General features: G+C 39.0%; 1 protein-coding gene across 1 annotated transcript; it reads left to right on the forward strand.

The window, feature by feature from the left end:
- The first annotated feature begins 828 nt into the window (after nucleotides 1–828).
- Nucleotides 829–27,879, forward strand: LOC126203134 (mediator of RNA polymerase II transcription subunit 31-A). The gene is made up of 4 exons (XM_049937382.1): nucleotides 829–1,020; nucleotides 1,296–1,388; nucleotides 16,745–16,841; nucleotides 27,050–27,879. The coding sequence occupies exons 1-4, from the start codon at nucleotides 990–992 to the stop codon at nucleotides 27,288–27,290; spliced, it is 462 nt and encodes a 153-aa protein (XP_049793339.1). The 5' UTR covers nucleotides 829–989; the 3' UTR covers nucleotides 27,291–27,879.

Raw genomic sequence — 27,879 nt, forward strand, 5'->3', positions numbered from 1 at the left:
GACAGATGTGGTATCTTATTCTTGTTGTTACTGCAATTCATTGCGCTAAGTACGCTCCCACTTGCAAAAACCGTTGTACAAACAAAAATAAACAACTACTATTTGCTTCCACGATTGCGCCGAACTCAACAGTTTTACTTACTGGCCCCTTGGCGTGCTGCTGGCGCAATAGGCAACAAAATTGAGGCGAAGTGTCGCGACTTTTCCGTTAAACCGTGGTGTAAGCGTTACGAGCGTACGAACAATATTGACCCCTACCGCCTGGCGGAGAAGCGATCCTCATTTACAATCAGAGATGTTACTCTGTGACACATAAAAGTGAATTAAGGTTTTCTCTAAAGTTATCGGTTACATCACGAAACGAGTCTGCTGAGCGATATAAGGATCCAATTATCATCTTATGCCTACTCCTAATACCAAGTCTTGCCCAATCTGTCTCACATGCAACTTCAGTTTCTATCTCGATAGATTCATATAATGCGACTAATACACCACCTCCATTTCCCATTTGCCTACTTTTTCGATATACGGTTATATTTTCCGTAAAAGTCTCATTGCCGTCAATTTCAGGATTCAACCAGCTTTCTGTACTTAGTATTATGTAAGCTGAACTGCTTTTTATGGGCGCTTCAAACACTGGCACTTCGGTGCGAATTCTTCGCCGATTTACCATTAGGATTTCAATACTCTCGCATGTGAGGAGCGTATACAGCGAAGTGAGCAGCTGTTTGTATTTACGTCGTTCGGTCGATGATACACATTTGTTTCTCGTTCGTTGGAAATATAAAGATAATCCTTGGATAAGTGAGCATGTCTCATAACTTTGCAATACATGAAGCGCGGCACAATAACTATCGCAGTAGCGTTTCGCGCTGCGAGGATTAATATGGCCGTCTATGTTGCGGCCGAGTTTAGGGGAGGAGGGTGGTGTGTTGTAATAAAATTGTAGCTGAGTTCCCGCGAGGGAGTTCTTATATTACTTGTGGATTATGAATAATCGAAGAGTTGATCTTCTTCCAGGTGAATTCGATTTATATTTTTCGTAGAAATGTGATTTGTTTTCTTAGTTAATACTTGGAACATATGATCATGACAGTAGAAGTTATCACAATATGTTTGTAGATTCATATATTCATTCAGTATTCCTCCACGTTTGATCACTTATTACTGAACTCGTTGTAATGAAGATGAGTTTTAGTATAACAAACTAATATTATACGTGTCAGCTCACTAAGTATGTCAACATGTTTCTTTAAGGGAGTGCAAATGTTCACGAAATTACCTTCTAATTTCAGTGGGCGGTCCAGAAACGGAGGAACAACAACGCCTGAGATTTCAGGTGGAACTAGAATTTGTTCAGTGCCTCGCAAATCCTAATTATTTGAACTGTGAGTTTATTAAGGTTCTTCACTGTGTATTTTGGTTCTCTCCTACTTCATAAACTGTGCAATAGATATGTGTTAAATGGTTTCTATGTCGATACCGGTATATATAAAAATGCAGATTGTTTTATCAGTTTCAGCTATAGCATTAAAGTCACCAAATGTTTGATAAAATATTTCGTATATTAACTATGGAACATTTTTGTTTTAGTTAATGGTCTGCAGATATCAGTCTAATCAAAGAGTGAAAATAACATAATTTATCCATCATGTTGCTGATTAATAAATGCATTTAATGCTTAGAGTGTAGTCACTGCATACAGTATAAATATACAGAGGGGGCACATTCTAACAAATTTTGTGTTATAGATTTTGCCTGTGAAAGTCCCACTTCAATACTATTTTATTCTTTTAAAATAGCACTATCAGTGAATGTAGTATGTTCACCTAGTTAGAAAATTTGCTAAAGTTATTAGTAGTAAACAAAAGATCAAGTAATATAGTGCAGTTGAAGTATATTTTTGATGAAATGTACACCTGCCAAGACTAATGCTTTAAAAAGTCATGTGCTAAATGTCTCTTCAAATATTCACCTAATAACTATTGATTATTAAGTCAGCTATATATTTATATTATTGATTTAATACATCTAAAGAGTATGTATGAATAAAAGGCAGCAAAATCACAGGTATAAAATACAAAAAGGATAGGCTAACTAGAATAGATACCACGAGTTTATTATTATGGTTTGTCTTCATTCTCTTCTGCCATCTGTACATTCAATTTTTAACCCAGTAGCCTAGTAACTGTTGCATAACCTTTTAACAGTTTCTAGTTCAGTGCAAAACAAGATATTTTTTTCTACTTATGATAGGGTAAGTTCATTTGCACAGTTCAGTTACGCATGCAAAGAACCAACTAATACATCCAGATTGTATATTCAGTCTTCTGTTGAACCATCAGAATGAAAAGCTTGTTGTAGTAAGTTAGTGCTATTAGGTTTACAGAAAGTGAGCTGAACAGCTTGTGAAACATAATCAGTTCTAGCTATTTTGTTTACTAACCAACACTCTTTATGTGTAAGGTCAGCTGTTTTCCATGATCGTATTTTATTTGGTCTGTGTTGTTGTAGGTGGTCTTCAGTTCAAATGGTTTGATGCAGCTCTCCATGCTACTCTATCCTGTACAAGACTCATCAGCTCAGAGAAACTACCACAACCTATATCCTTCTGAATCTGCTTAGTGTATTCATCTTTTGGTCTCCCTCTATAATTGTTACCTTTCACACTTCCCTCCAGTACTAAATTGGGGATACATTGATGCCTCAGAATGTGTCCTACCAACCAAAGCCTTCTTTTAGTCAAGTTGCACCACATATTCATCTTTTCACAGATTTTCAGTACCTCCTCATTAATTATGTGAGCCATTTATCTAATCTTCAGCATTCTTCTGTAGCACCACATTTCAAAAGCTGCTGTTCTCTTCTAGTGTAAACTGTTGATTGTACTTGTTTCACTTTCTTACATGGCTACACTGCAAGCCGATACTTTCATAAAAGACTTCCTGACAGTTAAATCAATATTCAGTGTGAACAAATTTCTCTTCTTCAGAAATGCTTTCCTTGCCATCGCCAGTCTACATTTTATACCCTCTCGACTTCGACCATCTTCAGTTATTTTGCTGCCCAAGTAGCAAAACTCGTCTACTACTTTGTCTCATTTCCTCATCTAATTCCCTCAACATCACCTGATTTAATTCAACTACATTCCATTATCCTAGTTTTGATTTTGTTAATGACCATCTTATATCCTCCTCCCAATACACTGTCCATTCCGCTCAACTGCTCTTCAAAGTCCTTCTCTCTCTCTGACAGAATTACTATGTCATCAGCAAACCTCCATGTTTTTATTTCTTGTACCTGGATTTTAATTCCTACTCCAAATTTTTCTTTATAGTTTCACGTTTTTAACTTCCATGAATGAAGTCATAAATCTTACATTATTCATCTGCAGCAAAACCTTCCCTTGTGTACTTTTTAGTGATAAGTTAGGTTATCATGGTGTCTGGTTACAATAACTTAGCTCATTACCTGTGTAAATATTTCTTAATCCGTTTAGGAAAAGTAGTTCATCTAATGCAGGTCTACCATAGTTCTAAGTGACGCTATAGTTTATTGGTTTCATGACTTTCTCAATTTCTTCCTCTCCTACCTGTTGTCAAGTACACTTACTTAAGCAAGTTCGCTCCGAGAATGTAAGTCCATTGCACCTATTGTTCCACATAGTAATATATTGTTGCCAGAATAATGGGCTGCAGGGCACTTCAGCAGTGTTAATGAATTCCATAGGTTCATTGAAATCATCCCCATTTACAGCAATGTATTTTTGCCTGTACCTAACTTTCCAGATACATACTACTTTGTGTGACATACAGGGATTAGTACATACCATCATGAACTTATTTTGGTAGATAGTGCTTTTCCATGTAAATACCTATTTTTTTATGTGCTTGAGCAGCAGTCGTGCACAAATTTGACGCCTACACACAGTTCAAGCATGGTTGTACAAGCATTAGTTTGTTTACTAGGAAATATTGGACCTGGACAATGATGCATTTGCTTTGGCAACCTTTTTGCTTGTGTTACAGAAAAAAAAAATCGGATGATAAGAACATTATATGAAGAAAAGACTAGTAAATGTAAAAGTTATTCCCATATTAGCTATTCATGGTAGACATACTGGGGAAACTATCTCACAGTAGTGTTGACTCTCTCTCTCTCTCTCTCTCTCTCTCTCTCTCTCTCTCTCTCTCTGTAATATTGTATTCTTTGACTTGAACTGCATTGCAGTACAGCCTTTGTGCAAAACATAATTTAACAGGACCAAATAAAAATTAAACCAAACCAGATCACTGACAAAGGCTTACATATGCCTCCCTATTGTTGGTAGACAAGCTCAAGCGTATACATGCTTGAACACTGGCACAAGCATTGACTATTGAAATTCAAGCTGGTTGTACAGTACTGATGCTAGTACAAATTTATCTTACTCTCAAGCATGCTTGAGCAAGCATGTTTACACAAGAGTGCTTGCCAAGCATGCAGTTGTGTGGGGCTCCCCTAAGGTGATTAGAGACAAATAAGCATCGTCAGAAAGTTAAAAGGCAATGCTTCAGTAATTTTTCCTTAGGTTAGGGCAAAATAGCCTCCATTGTGCAAACACACCCTTGTTCGATGTGATGCGATCTAAAGAATCTCTGCAACAAAACAAAAAATGTTAATGGGACTTGACATTAGTTTGTTTCTCACTGCCCATACGGTTACTGGTTCAGACACATCACTCTCACATAGATCTTGGGCTACACTACATGTCAGTCCAACAACATAACCAGTTTTCTGATTTGTTGGCTTCGACAATTCACAACCAAACTCTTACATTCCAACCTAACAAAGACCTCAGGCTTTGCTACAGGTTAGTCAGTCACCATATCCAGTTCTGCTTCCACATTAGTTGGCTTTGCCAACTCGCAATTATTCACATTCCCACCTAATCTAGACATGGGTAGGCCACTGGTCATAATAAAAATGGTAACATGCTGTAACAGAAAAAAACTAAAGAACGGTTCATCTGTGCAGTGCTTGTAATTAATCTCTCATTGCAACCAAAATCCACTACTGTAGGCAATTTTGATAAGAATGTCACAAAACAAAAATATCCATAATTTACATAGAGATCATGATAACTTCAACATAAAAAATACCAAATTGCCTAAATACATCAACAGAAACACTAAAATACAGCAGAAGTAGAAAATTAATAATGGGCCGCCCATAAAATGTGTATTATTCATACCAGTCCTTCACCAACTAAACATTGTGCAATGAATTACTAATAATATTTCACCATAGAAAGTGCTGTATATACCAATAATAGAAATGGTCATATATTGTTACAGCAGAATTGAGAGGACAGGCCATCTACACAGTTGTGTAATTCGTCTCTCATCGGAACAAAAATTTGCCATTGTATACAGATTATTTGCAGTCAGAGTTTCACATAAATAATTCTGTAATTTAGATAGGCCCCATATTAACTAATGCAACATAAAAAATGCCAAACTGCCTATTTGCTTCTGTAATGAAAATGCCAAATGCAGCATAACTAAAAAACTAATACAGGGCCATCCATAAAACGTAAATAATCAATTGCTGTCTCTCACCAACACAACATTCCACATCTAAGAAAAAAAATTCATTAGTAATATTTCACCATACAAGTTGCTAAATAAGTCAGTAATAGATAAATCAGAATCCTGCAACAGTGAAAATTAAAGAAAGGACCATCTCCACAGTACGAACAGTTCTTGAGCGTCTGTCACTTCAAGTGAAATGTCGTATTCTGATCTTTGTGTCATAAATGTAGACATCTGGCCAAAAATGTTTGTGTAAAAAAAGCTTGAGTCATTCATATTTTCTCATTTTCTGGCTAACTAATTTGCTCTACAGAAGCTTGTCTCAATCTGGCTGCCACCAGTGATAAAAGCACAGGCAATGCCGTACCACAAACAAGAGCAGCACGCAGATGGCTCATAGTAAAGTTTAGCTGCACTGAGCATTGGTATGGCACCTGACTGTAATTAATGCCTAAATGTCCTGTGAAAGTAAATTATCATAATCACGAAAAGGATAAGATTGCTACTCATCACATAGATGCTAGAAGTTACTACCTATTGGATAAGTCCTTAATCAGAGGCAGACAAACTGAAACACACGTGCTTAACTCTCATGCATACATGGCAGTTGTCGTCTTCACACAAGACTAAGGCCAGACTTTGAGATAAACAGCAGTGATCTTTGCCGGTGTGGGTAGCGAGTCTATAGAAGAGATGGAGGGACAGCAGTATAAGGGTGGGGAATATGATAATGCTGCCTGTGGGAGCATGCAGGGATATGGTGGGGACAGCGTAGTGGGTGTTAGGTCCAGCATCGGTAGGTTGTGTTAAGGAGCATATGTGAGGGGGGGGGGGGTTGGAGGATGAAAGGGGAGAGGAGAGAAGTAAAGAATGTGAAAGGAGAACGCAGTTGAGACAGATGTGTGTAGGGCTAAAGTGGGAGCAGGAAAGAAATGGAAGAAAGTGGAGAACACAGACTGGGGAAGGCAGAGGCCAGGGGGTCACGGAAATGGAAGAAATACTGCAGGTGTAGTTCCCATCTGCACAGTTCAGAAAAGCTGGTGTCAGTGGGAAGAATCCAGATTGCACAGGCTGTGGAACTATCATTGAAGTCCAACACACATGCGAGTCCTGCACGTAGTGCTTGGTGGCATGAACAGTTATTGTATGGTCCACTTTTCTCTTGCCCACTGTTCGGCAGTTGTCATTCATTCATATAGACACACAGCTTGTTAGTGGTCTTGCCTACAACTAAAGCAGCACCGTGATTGCAGTTAAGTTGGTAGGTCCATGACTGCTTTTACATGTGGTCCTGTTTTTGATGGAATAGGGCTGCCTGTGACAGGACTAGGTAGGTGGCAGTGGGAGGATTCAGTACCTCATTAGTTACATGATCTACCCATCTGATCTTCAGCATTCTTCTGTAGCACCACATTTTGAAGGCTTCTATTTTCTTCTTGTGTAAACTATTTATTGTCCATGTTTCACTTCCATACATGGCTACATTTCATGCAAGTACTTTCAGAGAAGACTTCCTGGCACTTAAATCTATACTCCATGTGAACAAAGTTCTCTTCTTCAGAAATTCTCTTTTTGCCATTGCCAGTCTACATTTTATATCCTCTCTACTTTGAACATCATCAGTTATTTTGCTCCCCAAATAGCAAAACTCCTTTACTACTTTAAGTGACTCATTTCCTAATCTAATTCCCTCAGCATGACCTGATTTAATTTGACTACATTCCATTATCCTCATTTTGATTTTGTTGATGTTCATCTTACATCCTCCTTTCAAAACACTGTCCATTCCGTTCAACTGCTCTTCCAGGTCCTTCGCTGTCTCTGACAAAATTACAGTGTCGTCAGCGAACCTCAAAGTTTTTATTTCTTCTCCATGGATTTTAATTCCTACTCCAAATTTTTCTTTTGTTTCCTTTACTGCTTGCTCAGTATGCAGATCGAATAACATTGGGGATAGGCTACAACCCTGTCTCACTCCTTCCCCAACCACTGCTTCCATTTCATGCCCCTCAACTCTTATAACTGCTGTCTGGTTTCTGTACAAATTGTGAATAATATTTTGCTCCCTGTAATTGACCCCTGCCACCTTCAGAATTTGAAAGAGTATTCCAGTCAACATTGTCAAAAGACTTTCTCTTAGTCTACAAATGCTGGAAATGTAGGTTTGCCTTTCCATAATCTATGTTCTAAGATAAGCCGTGGGGTCAGTATTGCCTCACGTGTTCCAACATCTTTACGGAATCCAAACTGATCTTCCCCGAGGTCAGCTTCTACCAGTAATAGCATCTCTAAATTGAAAACTACAATTTAAAAGCACATTAATTTAGGACTTAAAGATTCAAAATAAACATTTATATAACTTAAGAATGTCGAGAAAATTGCCCATGTAGTTGAGTCTTTCATCACTAGTGTGGTACATTTCCACTCATGTAACCACCATTAACTGTTTGGGCCTCTCTAAACTCTGTCCACGGAGATAAGCCGAAGATTAATCTGAAACAGACACACTAAAGGTGCAGCTCCTGCTGCCCGGCAGCATACAGAAAATTCACACAAGATCTGATGAGAGAGTTAGCACTCCACAGGTAGGTGAAAATGAGTTGATACGAAATATTCACTATAACCCAGTCCCCACATCACTATACTGTAGACTTCATACTTGTACCACAATCACCAATGACATCTGTTCTGTTATGCAAGTTCTATAATGCTTAGGGGGCCACAAGGCAAAGACCAAGAATATGGCCATGAGTTTGTGGCAAAACACAGTGACAATAAGCAACGAATAATCTCAGTTCAGAGCAGCAAATTCTCTTCCATGTGGAATTACCAAGAAGGCATACTACGTAACTATCCCTTGACTCAGCCCATCTGTGCTACAGGACAGGAAGCTACTCCCATCTACCACATTCCATCAAAAGCAGCATACTGTCATGATCATGCTATACAGCCCTTGCTCTTCTCTGCAGGCAGCAGCTCAAAATCTCCGCAGACTTAACCACAGTAATCATTGCAAATTTCATGTCAGTCACAGAACACACACTGCCTTAGCCCCACTTTTTATACACGTTTCCTTATGTCCTGCCCCATGTACAATCCACACTTTATCACTCCACAGTCCCCCATGTAATGACTGTACCGCTGCCACCACCATCCTTCCAGTGATGCACGAGAGACAACCTATAATTTTAATTAATATTGTGTTTATACTGGTTGCTGGTGAGGAGGAAAGTTGGTTATTAGTGTTTTATTAATGATCTCATTCATAACCAGCCGTATCACAGTCGCTCAAGAAAGTTATAATTAAGCTTTACTTCTTAAATCAGAATCGGACAATGACTCTCCTTGTCCGCAGTCTCAATGATTCGAAGCGATCTGCAATCCTGTGTATGTCTTGGTTTTCTTGTGTTGCGTAGTCAGTCGGGAAACCTCAGATCGAGCGGAAAGTTTGCTTTGATAGTTTAATTATCCGATGAAATAATGGAGCTCGTGGATCTAATAATTGCAGGTTCGTTTCAATTCATAGAAAGTTCCCTTCTGGTTACCAACGAAACGACACCTCCGTGCAAATTCCAATTAGAGAATACATATGTAATGAAATTCCTTACACACCTTTGATGTAAATGCTCAGTATATACTTTCTTGAGTAGCATACAATATATTTTCAAAGAATATTACAAAGAGTAATTATGCGCTCATGGAATAGTAATAGTACTGTACTACTTTGTGCATGGATTCTGCGAGTATATAGATGGTCAAGTAGGAAACGTAATTCACTCATAGAATTGTGCAGGGATAATTAGTAGAATATAAAGACTTTACAAACTCATTGACCACCACATCCTACTGAAAGGCAAAGACATGCCAGCCAGCAAATGTCGTCAAATTGTATAATTTAGTATTAGAAAAAGACATTAGACAGTTCATGAAACATAAGATGTGGAGCAACAGTCAAGCAATATGCCTGAAACTTCAGTAGATACAAAACAACCATCAAATAGTGTGTCTCAAACCTGCCAACATGAAATACAAAGAAGGCAAATGTTTTGTCTATAACATAATCATGTGAAAGACCGTTTTCTATTATGACTAATAGAAAAATAGTGAAATGTGGGAGTTAAGAAAGTTGTATGTCGAAATGCATGTGTTCCACCTCCAAGCTAGCATAAGAGATATGTAATGCTCATCAAGCCCATGTGGTTCACTGAATTCATACTAGTACTGAAAATTAATGTTTCTGTAAAGTATCATTTGATATAATATAACCTCTTTTTTTAATGTCAGTGGAAGTGTATCTTCTGAAATTGTACGTATTAGGATGCCACCATGAGAAAACGTTGGAAAGCTGTGGTGTAAGAGGTGCAATCGACGGTGACAAGCTTGTCATTGTCAATAAAACCTCTCTTTAGGCTTACATTTATATTCAATGTTAACAAATTCCCCCTTTTAAGAAAACCTTTCCGTGGTATAGACAGTCTGTATTTTATATTCTCTCTACTTCTGGCAGCACAAGTTATTTTTCTGTTTAAATAGCAAAACCCATATGCTACTTTTAGTATCTTACTTCCTAATTGAATTCCCTCAGCATTGCCTGATTTATTTTGACCACATTCTGTTACCACTTGATTTACTTTGCAATGCTCATCCTATAATATCTTTTCAAAACAAGCTTTATCCAGCCATTTCACTGGTCATCCAACTCCTTTACTGATGACAGAATTAAAGTGTCATTTGCAAACAACAAAGTTTTTATTTCCTCCCTTTGAATTTTAATTCCTTCTCCAGTACAGACTGAATGACATAGAGGGCAGGCTACCACCCTGTGTTAGTCCCATCTCCCAATTGTTTTCATTGAATGTTCTTCAACCCTTGCAACTCCTGTGTGACAGGTATACAAGCTGTATATAATCTTTCACTTCCTGTATTTTATCCCTGTTACCTTCAGAATGTCAGGCAGTGTATTCCAATTTCCTTTGAGTCTAGAAATGCTGTAAACATATATTTGTATTTCTCTAACTTATCATAGAAGATAAGTCATATTCAGTATTTTGTTGTGTGTTATGTGAGGTCTGCTGCTACTAGAGTTTCCATTCTTCTGTAAATGATTTGTCAGTATTTTGCAGCCATGAATTTTTAAGCTGATAGTTTGATAATATTCACATCTGTCAGTACCTGCTGTCTTCGAAATTATAATCATTTTCTTCTTCCTGAAATAGGAGTGCATTTCTCCTATCTCATATCTTGCGCATCAGGTGGAATACTTCTATCACGGCTGGCTCTGCTAAGGATCCTAATAATTCTGAGGGAATGTCATCTATGTCAGGGGTATTGTTAAAACTTGGATCTTACAGTGTGCTGTGAAATTCTCCTTGCAGTATTGTATCGCCTATGTTACCCTCATCTACTTCCACTATGTTTTATAATTTAATATTTTGTGCAACTTCATTTTGTACAGCCGCTCTATATGTTTCCTCCACCTTTCCACTTTTACTTATTTGCTTAGCACCTGTTTGCCATATGATCTATTGATATTCATGCAGTTGCATCTCTCTTCCCAAAGGGATCTTTGATCTTCATATCGGTAATATCTCTTTTCCCCAAGTTATATATGCATTTGTCTTCTGGTCATTCTGTACTTTCTGCCCAAGTCATTTTTTAGGCATTCCCATTCACCTACTTCTTTTTGCCACATTTTTATAGTTTCTCCTGTCAGTTCAATTCGTACCCCTTGAGTATCCATGGATTTATACTAGGTCTTGCGTACTTAGTTTTCTGCTGCTTTTACTAATTTATCACTCATGACTACCCATTCAACTTCTTCAGTATTCCATTTCCCTGCTTCAATCAAACATTGCCTAATGCTCGTACTGAAGCTCCCAAGAAACTCTGATTCTTCCACTTCATCCAAGCCTCATTTCCTTAATTCTCTACTTGTTTGCAAATTCTTCTGTTTCAACCTGCAGTTCATAAGCAATAAAGTGTCTTGCAGTTTAAAATCTGGTTTTGAAATCTGTCTTACCACTATATAATCACTCTGAAATCTTCCATTGTGACCAGTTCTCTTCTATATAGGCTATACATTCTTCTTATAAGTTGAGTTGCAGATAGGCACAATGAAAAGACTGTTACAAATTATGGCTTTTGGTCAAAGCCTTCTTCAGCAAAGAAAATGCACACCTCATGTGCACACGACCGCTGCCACCGCCAGCTCTGACTGGAATTCTGGAGTCCTGTTGGAGCTGCTGGTGTTAAGTCGTGTGCATGAGGTGTGTGTGTGTGTGTGTGTGTGTGTGTGTGTGTGTGTGTGTGTGTTTTTTTCTTTTTGCCTGTCTGCAACTAAAGGGTCACCTTTACAATGGGTAACTGTCTATCCTTTTCATAATATAGTTGATATTTCGCCCTATAGTCTCCATTGTTCAATCTTCTTCGATTCTTAAACCAAGAGTTAGCAATGATTAAGTTACAATATGTGTAAAATTTTATCAGGTAGGTTCCTGTTTGATTCTTTTCATCCAGTCAAATATTCTCCTATTATTTTTCCTTCTCTTCCTTTTCCTAGTAATTCCAATCTGTCATCACAATTAAATTTTCCTCTATGTTAACTATCTGAATAATTTCCTTTGTCTCCTCATACATTCTTTCAATCTCTTCACCTGCAGAGCTAGTACACATATAAACCTGCTGTGGTGGGTGTTATCTTCCTTTGGCCTTACATAAACTTTCAAAATTAAAAAAATATACTTGATTTAGGTTCACAGTGTTAGCTGTAAGAGAATCGGCAGTACTATTCATACCCACCAACAATATATTTTATTTAGGTAAACAAATAACTGTCTTTGTCTTGGGGATTTCAATGTATTTTGGATATAAAACACTCCAAAGTGCTTCATAAGCCCTTAATATTGATGCTCATTCATTATATCATTGTCAGGATGTCCAACAACTTGGAAAACAGGGGTGAAAACTCGGGGAAACTTGGGAGACTGTTGCATTTAGCCTAAAGCTCTTGAAAGGCGATAGTATATGATTTGATTTTGGGCAGACACATTTGCTTGCCTTCTGCTTGGCTTGGTGCAAAAGTGGGTGTACCCTTCATCCTTAGACGGGTGCTGTGTGACCACCATCCACCAGAGTTTTGGCGTTCCTGAACCTGTTCCCCCACTCAGTCCAGATTAGCAGCCAGGCCGAGCTAGCTGACTGAGGTTTGTTTTTGTTAATATGGGATGGTTTGCATGCCTGTCACTGCAACCTGAATGTGCTACCCTGGTTTTTTTATTGTGCCATGGTTTTGTGGGTTTGTGATGCGATGTAATCCGCACAGATCTGTGATGAATATTTGATGTGGTTTACATTCATGTAAGTATTGCCTAGTTTGGTATCACAATAAGGTCAGAGATGTGTCTTGTGCTTTTAGGGCTGTTTGTGGCCTATTTGAATCCATTTGTTTTGAACTAGGGGTATTAGGATGTGATAAGCACATTGTAAATTACTGTTGTACATCCCAATAGCTATCGATCCGATTGCATTGTGTACAAATAAGATTTATAATAGATCTTCGGTGGTAGGCATAAAATAGTGTTACTAGAACACTAACAAGCAGTCATTGGTCATTGCAGAGCAGATTTTGGCTTAGTTAAGATTGAACTAAAGCCTGTGACAGGAACATTGCAGAGCAGGTGGCCAGAGAGCGAGTGAGGAATGTGGTGGTAGGCGGCTGGGGCATGAGGCAAAGAGACTGTCATTTCTGTCCTCATTGGCTAACACTTCTGATGCTGCTGTGGGTATTACTCAACATGAACTACTTCCAGTTAGATGCACACACAGAAAATTTTATTGCCTTCCATAAAACGCAGGCAACGAGAGGTGAGAGTGTCGGGTGGAAATAGTTTGCAAGAAAGAAAGAAGCGCATGTCTTGAGATTTTTTAATGGCTCCCCATCTTTGTGAAGTCTTGGCCACATCTCATTATATGGTTTAGGTGTAATCCTGCCTAATGCATATTTTATGTCAGGTCTTACTCAATGAACTGGGAGTGTGCATTCACCACTTGTTGGACTAAGGATCCAGAGATGGTGGGTCACAAAAGACAACTCTGAAAATTTCAGTGTTCAGATCCTCCTCAATAAAATGAAATTCTTGCTGAGAAGTATAAGCAGTCTTGCCTTATCCAGTAATCCAGGGGAAGGAAGCATGCTGGCCTCAAGACTACAAGGAAGGTTACATTGTCTGTATCCATGTTAATTGCCACTAATAGCCGTGACTTCAATGCTACTGCATCATACATGGCTTCTGTGGTGTTGCTCGCCACCTGGATGCACTCAAAATGATCTTTAGCTCTGTCATTGGAGAGGATGGTTCGGCAGCTGCACTGGAAAATAAAATAAACAGTTTCACAGAATGAAAGTAGTGTTTTTTATTAGTCCATGTATTTTTAGTCCACCGTGGCACTGGCAGGGAGTGCATTGTGCAGTTGATTTGTCTCAGCAACCAGGTCCTACTTCAAGGCAGCTTTGTTAATCTCTTACCAGATGTGTTTCCAAATAGTAACATTGCATCCAGAATGCAGCTTCGAAAGTCAAAAGTAAATTAAAGTGTTGTTCAAATTGAGGATGTTTTCCACTAAACTACTACAGGATACTGTTGCTGCCTATGATGTGGTAGTGGTTGAGTTTGATTTGTTTGTATGTTGTTTTTGGAGGAAAAATGCTACTAAAGATTTGGTTGAATTTGAGGCAGATGAATCCCAATCTTAGGTATATTTGAAAAGCAGGTTGTTAAAGTGTCCATGAATGCCCCTAATGTTAATAATGCATTCCTAAGAAAGCTGAAAACAAAGTGCATTGGAGGGTAATCCAGAGGATCTTGTGCTTTTTGGGACATGAGGCTTACATATAGTGCATGGTGACTGACAGATTGTACTAGCATTGGTTGGATCTTTTTTAGTTAATAACAAGATGTGTGGTTTGAGAATGGGAGAGTCAGCCCAAAACTGGCTAACACTACAGCAATAAATTCTATATTCATGCAGCTGAGATAGACCAAATAAAAATATATCAAACTTTTCTCAAGACAACACTTCAATCAGCGAATAAAATGGTGTCAAGACTGGAGTTGGCAATTATTAACACCTATTTAAAATGTGTCAAGGAACTAGAAAGAGTAAAGAAGGAACAGAAGCAGGTAAAGCCAAAACCTAAGAACACTATCGGAATTCGTAAGTCATAGCTACCAGTAATTGTCTTTCAGGGATAATTTACTGCTCGTTGATCTCATCTTTTTTGAGACTGTAGCTACTCAGGCTGAGTTGTCTCTGTCTGTCAGATGCCCCCTTAACTCCATTCCGCTATACTTGTCTCCAGTGTATGTTGAGAGAAATAACAAGAAAATTTGTCAAACCAGAAGTTTGTAGAAACAGGCTAGCTTCCAAATAGATCTGAATGATTATAAATCAGTTCCATCTTCCGAAAGTGGACAACAGGTACAGAACCAAAATAGCTCTGTGTCAATGTGACATGTCAGAGGAAGATGTCGTGGCATACTAGAAGGAGTGCCTTACATTTCTGAAGTGTATGGTATCTGGATAAATGGCACGTGGCATATTTCTCTATGGAGGGCATTCCACGTTTCGACTCGGAAGGGGCAATTAAAGCTGACAATGAGAGGAGACAGTTTGGCATAGAATTGATAAATATCAGTACCTTCAATCCCTTTGGTGGTCATGATATTGATGCTGCCCACGAGTTTCAGAACTGAGTGCAGATCATGCCAGTAAGGAAATTCATCAAAGAATTTGATGGGGATTGTGTTCACATCAGTCAGTGATCGTAATCTGGGTCAAAAGTGTATGCGAAAATGCGAAGAGATTTATCGAGTCTGCTTGCAGTATCATCTATGGCAATGCCAGCCTTGAAAAAGGTTTCTCTGGCAACTGCTTTCTGGTCAAAAATTTTATTGGAGCCTCTTTTGTAACTGTTTGTGCTGTTAATGATGTTTAAGGTTGTGGGGGTGTTAAATTGTGACTATCACAAAGCAGCTCATACAGTTTCCAAAGTGCACGGGGGAGGTACAGTGAAAAAGTAGCAGAGGAAAGGCAGCTCAGAAGACCTCAAAGGAAAATGAGAGAGAGAAGAAAGTGTGCAGAGAGAAGCTATGAGCGTTGCAGAGTATGAAAACAAAACTCGAGGAAAATGCTGAGAAAGAGGTTTCTTAGATTGAAGTAGTAGTTTTAACACTAATAACCACCTTTGTGTGATTTTACTTAATGTTCAAGTACATTTCCTCATCAGACTAGTCTATTACTGTTCCTTCCACAATAATTTTATTGAAATTGTATTTGAAACTTATTCGTAGAGTTCTTCGTAAAATTTGCAGTTTATGACCAAAACAGATAATGCTCGGTTTTTTGTCTGTGCGCTCCCTACAGTTAATTGGTCACAGTGTAAATGTGTTTTAATAATGCTTTACTTCCTTTGCAACCTTGTCTCATTCTAATTTTCCATTAGCTTTTGTGTTTAAATTACATTATAAAAATTTTGTTGTCAAGTTCTAGTACATTTACTTTATTGTGGGTAGAATTAAAGTTGTTCATTTTAAGGTTTTTTTCCTTCTAACTCAGAGTGTAGACCTTTTACATTCCTTATATATTGACAAAGTTTGTAGATTTTGTCAAGAAATCAATCAGAATAAGCTGGTTGGGGTTGAAACACAGTATGACCCTGGAAAAATTGAAACTTAGCTAGGAAAACCTGGCAAACTCGGGCAAACTTTTTGTAGAATCGCAGGACACCCTGATTGCGTTTCTTAGCTCCCATTGCAGAGATGAACCTTCATGAATATGGGCAGAGTCAGGTAGTACTTAAACAAAGAGGAGCAGCAGCTAGAATTGTATTCTTACTGTTACTGTAGTTTTAACTAACTCTTGTTACACTGTTTGGTCTTGTGGAGAAACACCTCATCTCTAATTCTATGCTGACAATTTTTTGGACCAAGCAGTTGGAAGAAACAGTAAATTGCTTTAAACATAAAATGTAAAATGAGAATTCATTGGCATATTTTAGGCATACTTAACAGTTACTAATAAGTGTTACAGCAATGGTATATTCGAATCCAGTCAACTATGACTACGGTGTTTGTATCAAGGTCTGAAAAGTAATCCAACTGTTTTTATTTCAGTTTTGGCTCAACGAGGTTATTTTAAAGATCAAGCTTTCATCAACTATCTCAAATACCTTCTCTATTGGAAAGAGCCTGAATATGCAAGATACCTGAAGTAAGTAATCATCATCTTGTGTGTGTATATCCTCTGGAGGAAGTTTTGCTTTCACCTAGGTGCTGAATGTCTCTGTGGTTCGTAAAGTACATTAAATTATAGACCCCCTTATAAATAGCTGGGTAACTCAAAGGTTGGAGGAAGTAAAGTGCATCCAAAAGATAATGACTAGTGAAGCACAGTGCTGTTAGTCAATTGTTAGGTTGGTGATAGCCCTAAGGCCCCTCTCCACTTCAGTCTTCACAAAATGTTAACCCCCACATTACATGTCTGAAATATGCTGTGAAGAAAACTTCCAAAGCACAAACAATATGGAGTATACCCTTGAGTGAAAGACATACATCTTTATTTGGCTGGTGTATCAACCCCATTGTGTGTAAACTGAAGTTGCGATATAGTCAGGTCTGTGACTGTGAGGTAAATTGTGAGCCCCTCTTATGTACAGCTATGATGAGTTGCTTAGAAACTACAGATCCCTTGTTGTTAAAAAATTATATTGGATGCATTTTATGTTTAGCCCATACTCGGAACATATGCCAGACAAAATACAAAAACCATGAGAGCACAAGCAGAACATTCACTAGACATTAAAAGTAAAATAAAAAAATAATAATAAAATAGAAAACATATAAAATAATATGAAACTTCCTGGCAGATTAAAACTGTGTGCCCGACCGAGACTCGAACTCGGGACCTTTGCCTTTCGCGGGCAATCTGCCAGGAAGTTTCATATCAGCGCACACTCCGCTGCAGAGTGAAAATCTCATTCTGGAAATATAAAATAATAATTCAGTTAAGTTCTTGTGCTAAACAAAATTCCTTCACACACAGTGTAGCCCCTCCTTAGTATATTCTTTACGTACATGCTCAACTGTTAGTGAGCTGCCATTAAAAATCTTAGCTACTGATAGATGTCAGCAGGTGGCATATTTATATGGTTATAGTGGTGTTAAAAGTGTAAAGGAAAGTAAATAGACAAATTAATAACAAAAACAGTATTAGGAAAATGTAAAGATAATAGGAGCAAAATACCTGTGAGAGAAACTAAAAGGAAATAATGAAATATATAAACAATACATCAATAGATCATATTACTCATTTAAGGGCTTGTTGGAAAAGGATGAAGAGAAAACAGAGGGGATATGCTATAGAGTAGATAAGTGCAAGGAAAATTTAGTACGAGCAGGTTCTTTTTAGGTTTAACAAATTCATATATTGTTTCTGTATGCATCTGTACTATAGAACAAGGCTTGGTAAACATTGTCTTTCTCATTACTGCTTAGCTCTTCGTAAACAAGTTCAGAAAAACCTTTACACTTACGTATTGTATTTTAACTTTGTTGGTGCAGTGGCATATAATTGAATTTGTAAATGCATATACTGTCTTTAGATATTAGATATTTCATTGTTTTATTAAAAATTGCTAGTAAAATAGCACCATATGTCCTTCAAATGATTTTCTCACTATGTCTGCAAGTATCCCTTCCTCCCTCTACCCGTTTGGGCTTACGTATACATCATTTAGAACATAAGGTGGGTCTATCTTTCATAATTTTGGATCTGATAATGCTATACAATGTTTAACAAATCTTATGCTATGGAAAAGATAAGTATAGGTAAAATTATGTACGTCTGTGAAACTTAAAAAATATGCTAACATTACATTTTCCTTGTACTCATATCTGTTCTGTACTATAAGACTCCAGTTCTCCCATGTTCGTACTTCTCCTGCGCATCTGAATTACAGTCTCCTTTTCCCAACCATAGTGGTTCATCTCCCGCTTCAGCAGCCCAGGTCAGGGCTTATGATAGTGGTTCGCGTCCAGTCCCTTCTGTCTGAACTGTAGTCCTGCCCGTTACCACCTCTCCTTGAGGTCCATTCACGTACAACTCCATGGTGTACACCCAGGCTGCAGATTCTTCTGGACCTTTCACATGGCCGTAAGGACTCCGTTAACCTTGCGACTCTCTGCTATCACTTCCTCTTGATTCTTGACATGTACCGGGGCCATGAAGTGGTTTACACAGATGACTCGATGGGTAATGGTCATGTAGGCTTTGCATATGTTGGAGAACATATTGAACAGCACTCCTTGCCAGATAGCTGCAGTGTTTTCACTGCAGAGCTGGCAGCCATATCTTGTGCTCTTGAGCACATCTGCTCATGCCCTGGTGAGTCATTTCTCCTGTGTACTGACTCCTTGAGCAGCCTACAAGCTATCGACCAATGCTACCCTTGCCATCCTTTGGTAGCGTCCATTCAAGAGTTCGTCTATGCCCTGGAATGGTCCCGTCGTTCAGTGGTGTTTGTGTTGGCCCCAGTTACTGAATCCCAGTCAACGAACTTGCCGACAGGCTGGCCAGACAGGCCACACGGAGACAGCTTCTGGAGGTGGGCGTCCTCAAAACTGACCTGTGTTCTGTCTTACGCCACAGGGGTTTTCAGCTTTGGGAGGTGGAATGGCATAACAGTACACACAACAAACAGTGTGTCATTAAGGGCACTACAAATGTATGGAAGTATTCCATGCGGTCTTCTCACAGGGAATCAGTTGTCCTCTGCCGGCTCCGCATTGCCATACATGGCTAATACATGGTTACCTCCTCCATCGCGAGGACCCACCTTGGTGTCGCTGTGGCTCACAAAGGATGGTCGTCACCTCTTGCTGGACTGCCCACTTTTAGCCACTCTGTGGTGTACTTTTAACTTTCCCAGCACCCTACCTTCGGTGTTGGGTGACAGTGCCTCAACAACAGTTTTAGTTTCACTCTTTATTCGTGAGGGTGGGTTTTATCATTTGATCTAAGTTGAAGCGCATGTCCTTTGTCCCTCTGTCCCCTCCACCGTAGTGCTTTTAGGGTGGAGGTTTTAATGTGTTGCAGAGTGGCTGGCCTCTCCTTTGTATTCCCATGGTCAGCCAGCCATGATAATTTGCTGTCTTGTTTTGATGTCTTCTACGTCTCTCTGTATTTTTATTGTCAGACTTTGTCCATTTTAGTGTTTGTTGCCCTTCTGTCACTCTTGTGGTTTTCTCCTTTCTTCCAGCTGTGTTTTGTATGTCTCGATTATTTTACTCCCACCCTTGTGGAATTATTTTAATTGGAACAAGGGACTGATGACCTAACAGTTTGGTCCCTTGCCCCCTCTCTTTTAAACCAACCAACCAATCCAATTCTCCCTTCACCCATTTTTCACAAGCCCTCAAATTGTGTGCTTCATTGACTTATGACCACAGCAGTTGAGTCCCATAGTGCTCAGAACCATTTTTTGTGTGCTTCATTGATGTATTTTTGTTTATACACTCTTAACTACTGCCTTGTAGTTTCCTTCATAGGTGTTTTTTATCTTCACATTTTTTCTAATATTATTTTTGCTATCAATTTCCCATTCATTTACAGCCTTATAACTAAGCCACCTGATGGCATACATTGGTAGCAAGGTCTTGTAATGGCAGCTCAGTCAGTTGAGAACTTATATTGAGAATGTATTTAGGTGATGCTCTACTATGTATGTAAGCATTTTGTTTTGTATGACCTTAAATGATTAAAATATAATTTAGCAATGGATTAAAAAAAAAAGCAAAAAGGAGCCCAGTACAGCAGTGTACAAGAAGTGTTCACACGTGTGTGTGCAGACTCCCAAATCCGCAACTTCTGTGTGTATTCTTATCTTTTTGGCATTGTCAATTCATCAAGAAGTGCAGGTCCACAGCTTTTACTGATGTTCCGATGAAATTTTCCTTTTGTTATGTTAATAATGAACAAAATGAAGCATAATATTTATTATTTTTACACTTGCACATTGATAAAGTACACAAATGACACTAGCAGTAATTATAATTAAGATTTCAACATTATACAGCCTCTTCTTAATGTTGACTGACACTGCTCCTCTTTGGCTGCAACCACTTTGACATGATGGTTTGTTATGTAATTATTACAGCGTTGACCAAACGATGTTATAATGATATGTCTCTTAATTTGATTTACTTGTTACTTAAAGTTAAATTAAACAGAACACCAAATTTCTACATGGTTTATAGTGTCATGATAGAAGTAAGACTCCCATGTAGAGTGCAGCTTCTGTCTTCTTGGAAATCACTCACAATATGGTATACGTTTCAGCTGATTTGATTATGAAGTACTAAAAACAAAATTTAGCACAAAAGTGCCAACCTGAAAATTAAATGGAATGTTGTTTTGTACATAGAAGGTAAGGTAGCATTTGATCTGGGCAGTATGAATCTGGAATCATTCCGGCAAAACATTGTTCGGAAATTAATCCGTGTCTTCGTACTGCTATTTTAATTAATCATAACAATCATATTGTACAGTTATATGCCACGGGAAGGACTTTGTTAGAAAACAAGTCGCTCCATCCTTTCCATTTTGTCAATTCTTCCTGTCACCTCGGGCCTTCTCATTGATCTCTGACCATCCATCTCCATCTCTTCCATCTTCTTAGGCCCATACTATATCAATCTGTCTTTACCTATCTCCCCTTCTAGGGGTTGCTCAAGTTATCTCCCTACTAACTCTATCATTTCTCATATTTTCCACTTTTGTTACATCCACCCAGTTTCTCAGAACCTTCATTTCACTTGCTTGTACCTTGTTTTTCTCTGTACTTCATGACCTACATTTCTGCAGTGTAGAACGGACCTGGTATGTACTATGATTGGTATATTAGCTGCTCACGTGTGTGTTCAGTCATCTTTCTCTGGGTCCCAAGTCATGTGGGCATCCCAGGGAATGAACTGGCTGACCGTTTGACTGGAAAAGCAGATGTATGATTCCAGCTGCGGATGTGTGTCAAATCTCTTCGCCCAAAAGTGGAATGCCATCTGGATCGTTACTGCTCACAGTAATAAACTCCGCACCATCAAGGAGTCTACTGCAGTTGGCACTCTTTGTTTCACTTCTCTCAGTAGTAGTCCACTGTTTGATGCCGTTTACACATTGGTCATACCCCGCTCACCCATTGTTTCCTTTTACGTAACGTTTGACCCCTACAATGTGGTTGTGGAGGCAGACTGACAGTATCTCACATATTGGTGGAATGTTCCCTTCTTTTGGCCCTTCGTGTTAAGTATAGTCTTCCCGATTCCTTAAATTTAATATTAGCAGACAATCCACGGATGGTTGAACTGGTCCTCAATTTCCTCTGTGAAAGTGGTTTTTATTTCCAGATATAAGGTTCTGCTTTAGTCTTGGAGCAGGAGTAGGTTGGTTGTGGGTGGGACTTCTTTTACAGTCTTCTCGGTCTGTGACCTCATGATTACCCCCTTTTTTCAGTTTTTTGATTTGGTCTCACTTTTTATGCCTTTACTGTGTGTGTTTAATGTTCATTATTTTGTAATTAGACTCCCATCACTGGATCCATCCACTTTCAGCAGATCCTCTTTCTTCTTTGACTCACTTCGGGATCGTGGGACTGATGACTTCGCCATTTGGTCCCATAACCCCTCTCAATTAATCAATCAATCTGCTCACATGTGTGAATATTACCAAACTATCAGTTCAGTAAGTCATGGATGCAGAATATCTATGAAACAATGGAAGGACAAACAGTATGGAAGATCAGATCAAGTTCTTGATAAATGTAGGAATACATGATAGTTTGAACCATATGACTTATCTTGGAAGATGCACTGAAAGAAAGCAAGCAAACTTTCGTCCGTAGTGTTCGTAGATTTAGAGAAATGTTTTTACTATGTTGTTGGGAGTACAGTCCTCAAAATCCTGAAGGAAGCAGGATAAAATGCAGGGAACATAAGATGGACTACAATCTGTACAGAAACTACTGCAGTTGAGAGACGAAGAACAAGAGAAAATAATACTTCAGGAGTGTGTGACATCGTGCTGTAGCCTGTTCCCAATGTTATTCAGTCTGTACATTAAGCATCCAGTAAAGGAAACCCGAGAGAAATTTAGAAAATGAGCTAAAGTTCAGGATAGAGAAATAAAAACTTCAAGGTTTGTCCTTGACATTGTAATATTGAGGAGGCAGAAAACCTGGATGATCAGTACAACAGAATGAATAGTGCCATGAAAACAAATTCAGAAAATTAATACTATCAGAAGTCAAATAAAAGTAATGAAATTCAGCTGAATTAAAATGGATCATTCTGAAGAACTTAACTATGAAAGAAGACACTAAAACTAGATTAATTTTGTCTCTTGGGCAGCAAAATAACTTGCGTGGGAGTGAAATGTGGACAATAAACGTGTCAGCAAGAAGAAAACGAGAGCTTTTGAAATATGGTGCTGCAAAAGAATGCTCAAGATTATGTGAGTAGATTGCTTTACTTGTAGTGAGGTACTGATTGGAATTGTGGAGAAAAGAATTTTGTGGTGAAATTTGAGTAGAAGTGATTTGTTGGTTGTGAGCTACCAAGTGATTTTTAATTTTATACTGGAGAGAAGACGGAGGGAGGATTTAAAGATAGTAGAGAATGACCGAAGAGTGACTAGAAACAAGCAGGTACAAATGTTGCAGTAGCTTTGGAGAAACGAAGAGGCTTGCACAGCATAGGTGAGCATTGAGAGCTGCATTGTGAAAGTCTTTGGACTGAAAACCACAACAGAGGCAGTATCACCTTGATACTGTTTTGGAGATCTCTTTTTTTTTTTTTCATATCGCTCCTTTCACTTCTTATGAAACTTAACAGCTCACCTTCCAGTTTATCTCCTTATCATTCGTTCCATTTACCTGTTTCACACACCACAGGTATTTCAAACTACCAATCATTTTCAGCTGCTCTGCCACTCAGTTTTACATTCTTGGTTTGTTTTAATTTATACTTAAATTAAACATTTTTTTAGGAGTTACATGCTGGAGTTGAGGTGTTTCAACCTTCTGCATTGACTGAGAGAGCTCAGTTGTTTCAAATGGCTGATTTTATAAAGAGCATAAAATAAGTGTTCTAGTGTGTTGATATCAGGCTAGGACTTACTTCATGGCTGGTAGTCCCCACCATACCTATTAACCCCCAGGTGAGGGAAGCTTTCATTCCACTGATGAGTGAAAGTGATACTGATTTTCAATAAGTGTTACCAAAATTAGGCATAATATGCAAAATGGAGACCAGAATAGAACATTGGAATCACAATTTTATGTTGTAGCTGAAAGTGTATGTTAGTTAAAATGCAACTAACTTTTAATGTACGAAAATTTATGTTAAAGAAACAAAACTTTCATTTAGAAGCAGTCAGTCAGATGTTGAGGGCTTGCAGTTAATCTCGAACAGCTAAAGAACAGTGAATTCAACAGAATTATAGTTACAAGTGACAGAACTCTTGTGTTTGAGAGAACCTCAACTTGCCCTGTGGTGCTTTGCATGGTTAGGTTTGTTGCACCCCCCCCCCCCCCCTCCCTCTCTCTCCAGTTGGCGTGTACGGCATGAAATGTGAAAGTGGAACCTTGCAACAATTGTTGAAAGGGTTGATGCATTTCTTTGCATTTGCTGGGTTACCCTGTGATTCTGAAATGCACAGTGGATCAACACAAGTATACAGCTATCCTTGGAACCACATCCACTCCTTCATGCATTCTAATGTGTGTAAAAGAATTCTACTCACCATACAGCGGCAGGACGACACACATATAAACATAATGAAATTTGCAAGCTTTCAAAGTCACTGGCTCCTTCTTTTGGCATAAAGATTGAAGGTGAAGGAAGAAGGGCCAAGGAAAAAGAATGGTGATGTGTAGGAAATGGGGAGAATTCGGGAGTCGCGCAGAAACCCAGGTCAGGGGGACTTACAAGAAGGGATGAAAAGGAAAAACTGACTGTCACTGTGACTACACTAGACAGAGATCACGAGAGAGAGAGAGAGCATTGTTCATGAGACTTTTTACAGTAATACAACACAATTCTCATCGAGCCTTCGCTAGACATGATTACCCTGTTAGCCCAGTTCAAAAGCAGATTTCCTGGGCCATCACATCCAATCCTGATACTGCTGATCCTTCCAATAAACAGCTTAGTAGTACACCTCTTGTGACTCACTATTATCCAGGCCTTGAATTTATTAATTAGCTACTTTGAAATGCTATGACTTCCTAAAATCATGCCCTGAAATGAGGTCCTTTCTGTCCAATATTGTGCCCACCACAATAGAATAGCCTTCTGTTAGCCTCCCAGTCTCTGCATTATCTGTGTCGAACCCTATACTCCTTCTGCACGTATTTCCCTAACCTATAACTTCATCTGTGCTGTCCCCACTGTAACACTTGCCCTGTGCACTTTCCTATTATTACCTATACCAGCCCTGTAACTGGTAAAACATGTGCTGTCAAAGTTACAGCAACATGTGAAACAACTCCTGTTGTGTACCAGCTCTTATGTAATTATAATGCAGATGGATAGATAAAAAAATCTAATCAGCAAGCGGCAACAGGGGAACCAAGCTTTTGGAACCAGTGGCTCCTATTGGCAGAAGAGTTGAAGGGGAAGGAAGAGAGGTGAAGGGAAAAAACTGGAGAGGTTTAGGGAAAGGGATACAATTCTGAAAAGCCACACAGAACCCCAGGTCGGGGCAGACTTACCAGATGGGGTGAGACTCTTGTTCGGCCTTTCATATTGGCATGACTATCACCAAGTTGTCAGTTATAATGATTGTTCATAGGCGGAGGGATATACTGCCAACACAAAACATTCTGTTGCAGAGTATGCTCTACAACATGAATAAAGACCTCAGTGCCTGTTTCACCACATGTGCCATCTGGATTATTCTGTCAGACAAGAGTCTCTCAAAACTGCACAGGTGGAAAACTGCATTAAATCATGGCCTTGGTTCTGGCCACCTACCTGTCCTTAACGTATGGTAATTTCTTTGATCTCAGAATTTCTTCTCTGTAACTGTTCTTCTCTTCACTACCTTTTAATTTTATGTATCTTTCATGTTATGGCCTGTTCTACCACCACTACTACTACTGCCCCACCCCAGCTCTACCACATATGGTGCAGTTTGCTTTCTGCTCTTACTAACTCTTGCACAATTTTTGTCAGTAATCTCTGTCTTGTGTATTACCTTACCTTCCACCTCCAGGCTCTCTTGGTTTCAAATCTCATCAGGTGAAGGACCCAGCAATCATGTCTTTCCTTCTCAGCCCTTTGGGTAAGTCCCCTGACCCGGGGCTCTGGTTGATTCTTCCAAACTCTCCCCATTTCTTAGACCTCACCAGGCCATTCCCTTCATCCCTCTTCCTTCCCCATCAGCTTTCTCTGCCAGAAGGAGCCACTGGTTCCAAAAGCTTCTAAATTTCAATATTTTTATTATGTTCTCCTGTCACTGCTTGGTGAGTAGATTTTTTTTTATCTGCCCAATTACATTACAGTTTCAAAAATTTACTTTTATTGGTATACTACTGTTTGTTTTCCTTCAGCACCATGGCATCTATTGGCAGGACAGTGAAGCATGTCACACAGCTCACGTTATACATGTGTTGTTGAAAGGAGCACCAGGATGAATTTACTGTACGCCCCTGGCCACCAGACTCTCCAAATTTAAACCCAGTTGAGATTCTGTGGTACTACCTTGATTGCGCTGTTCGTGCGGTGGATCCGCAACCAAGCACAGATTGCCATGGCACTGGAGTTGGCATGGCTGCGTATTCTTGTCGGTACCACCCAGAATCTCACTAACTCTCCTCCTGCGTGTCTAACAGCAATCTATACTGCAAAATGTAGTTTTTAAGGCTTTTGACCGGTGGTCACATTGATGTTGTTTTTTCTTCCTTGTTTCTCATCTGATAATTTTACTTTAGTTTTTCTACCTCTTCATTGGATCATCCAAGTTCCACATTTGATTCCTGCTCTGTTGCTGCAATGCAGTTTCTGTTGGTATAAAACTGCTCCCATTCAGTAAGAATATTAATGTATGAGAATGTTCTGAAGACAATGTTAATAAAATAACACTGGCAAAGTGATGACTGAAGTTAAACTTGATGTCGCTTCAACTGTAATCATTTATTTCTTGGTAACAGAAGAGTGAAATGTTTCACTATTGCTACTGCTGTAAATATCTAACTCCCCTGCCCCCCTCCCATTCATAGCCACCATCACTGCTGATACCCAACAGTGTGCTTTGTAATGTGCTACTTCTTAGCAACAAAAGAATAGGAAGTGAGGTTCGAAACATTTCATTTGCATATGTTAAGATTTCTGTGTTCCATATGAAGTAATATATAAATTTATTTTCAGGTACCCAATGTGCCTGCACTTCCTAGATCTCCTACAGTACGAGCACTTCCGCCGTGAAGTTGTGAGTGCACAGTGTGCCAAGTTCATCGATGACCAGCAGATCCTGCTGTGGCAGCACTACACACGGCGGCGTACGCGTCTTCTGCAGACGCAGGCGGAACATGCCCAGCAGGTGGCAGGTCAGCAGCCGCCCTCGGCAGCCATCTCGGCCAACGGGCAGGGGCAGACACAGAAGGCGTGACGGCTGGTCCTTGTGTGACCATGTGGCACCCGCCGTGGCCCCAGATTGAGGCTTTACTTGGCCACTCACTAGTCGGAGGACCTTTCCTGTGAATGTTTGTAAATAAGAGAATTTGTTAGAGGAAGTGAAGAGCGAGTGTGGATTTTGTGTAAGTTCTTTTGCAGACAAAGTACGTACCTGTGTTTCATACAGCCATTTTTCAGTGTGGTCGAACATGCTTTCTTTTTTATTTATATAATGACAGAGACTTAAGTTATGAAGGTAAATTATGATTCCTGTTAGTTCAGAAGTTATTTTTAAGTATTTTGTGATTATGTTAAGACCTTGCACATCCTACTGAACATTCCTATGTGACTGGGAATGTGGAGTTACCTTTTATGCTCCTTTTTATCTGTGTGTTTGAATTGCAAAAACTGTAATAATTCTGTGTGTGGGAGATAGTATGAAAATAAATGTATTTTTGTAACATACATTTATTACATTTTCAGTGCTCAAATGACATTTATTTTATTTTTCACACCACGTATTATGAGAATGTTCCATTGTTACATAGCTTATGATGAGAAATAAATGTTCTGTTTCATTGGCA

Source organism: Schistocerca nitens, chromosome 9 (assembly GCF_023898315.1).
Source record: "Schistocerca nitens isolate TAMUIC-IGC-003100 chromosome 9, iqSchNite1.1, whole genome shotgun sequence".
Classification (NCBI taxonomy): Eukaryota; Metazoa; Arthropoda; class Insecta; order Orthoptera; family Acrididae; genus Schistocerca; species Schistocerca nitens.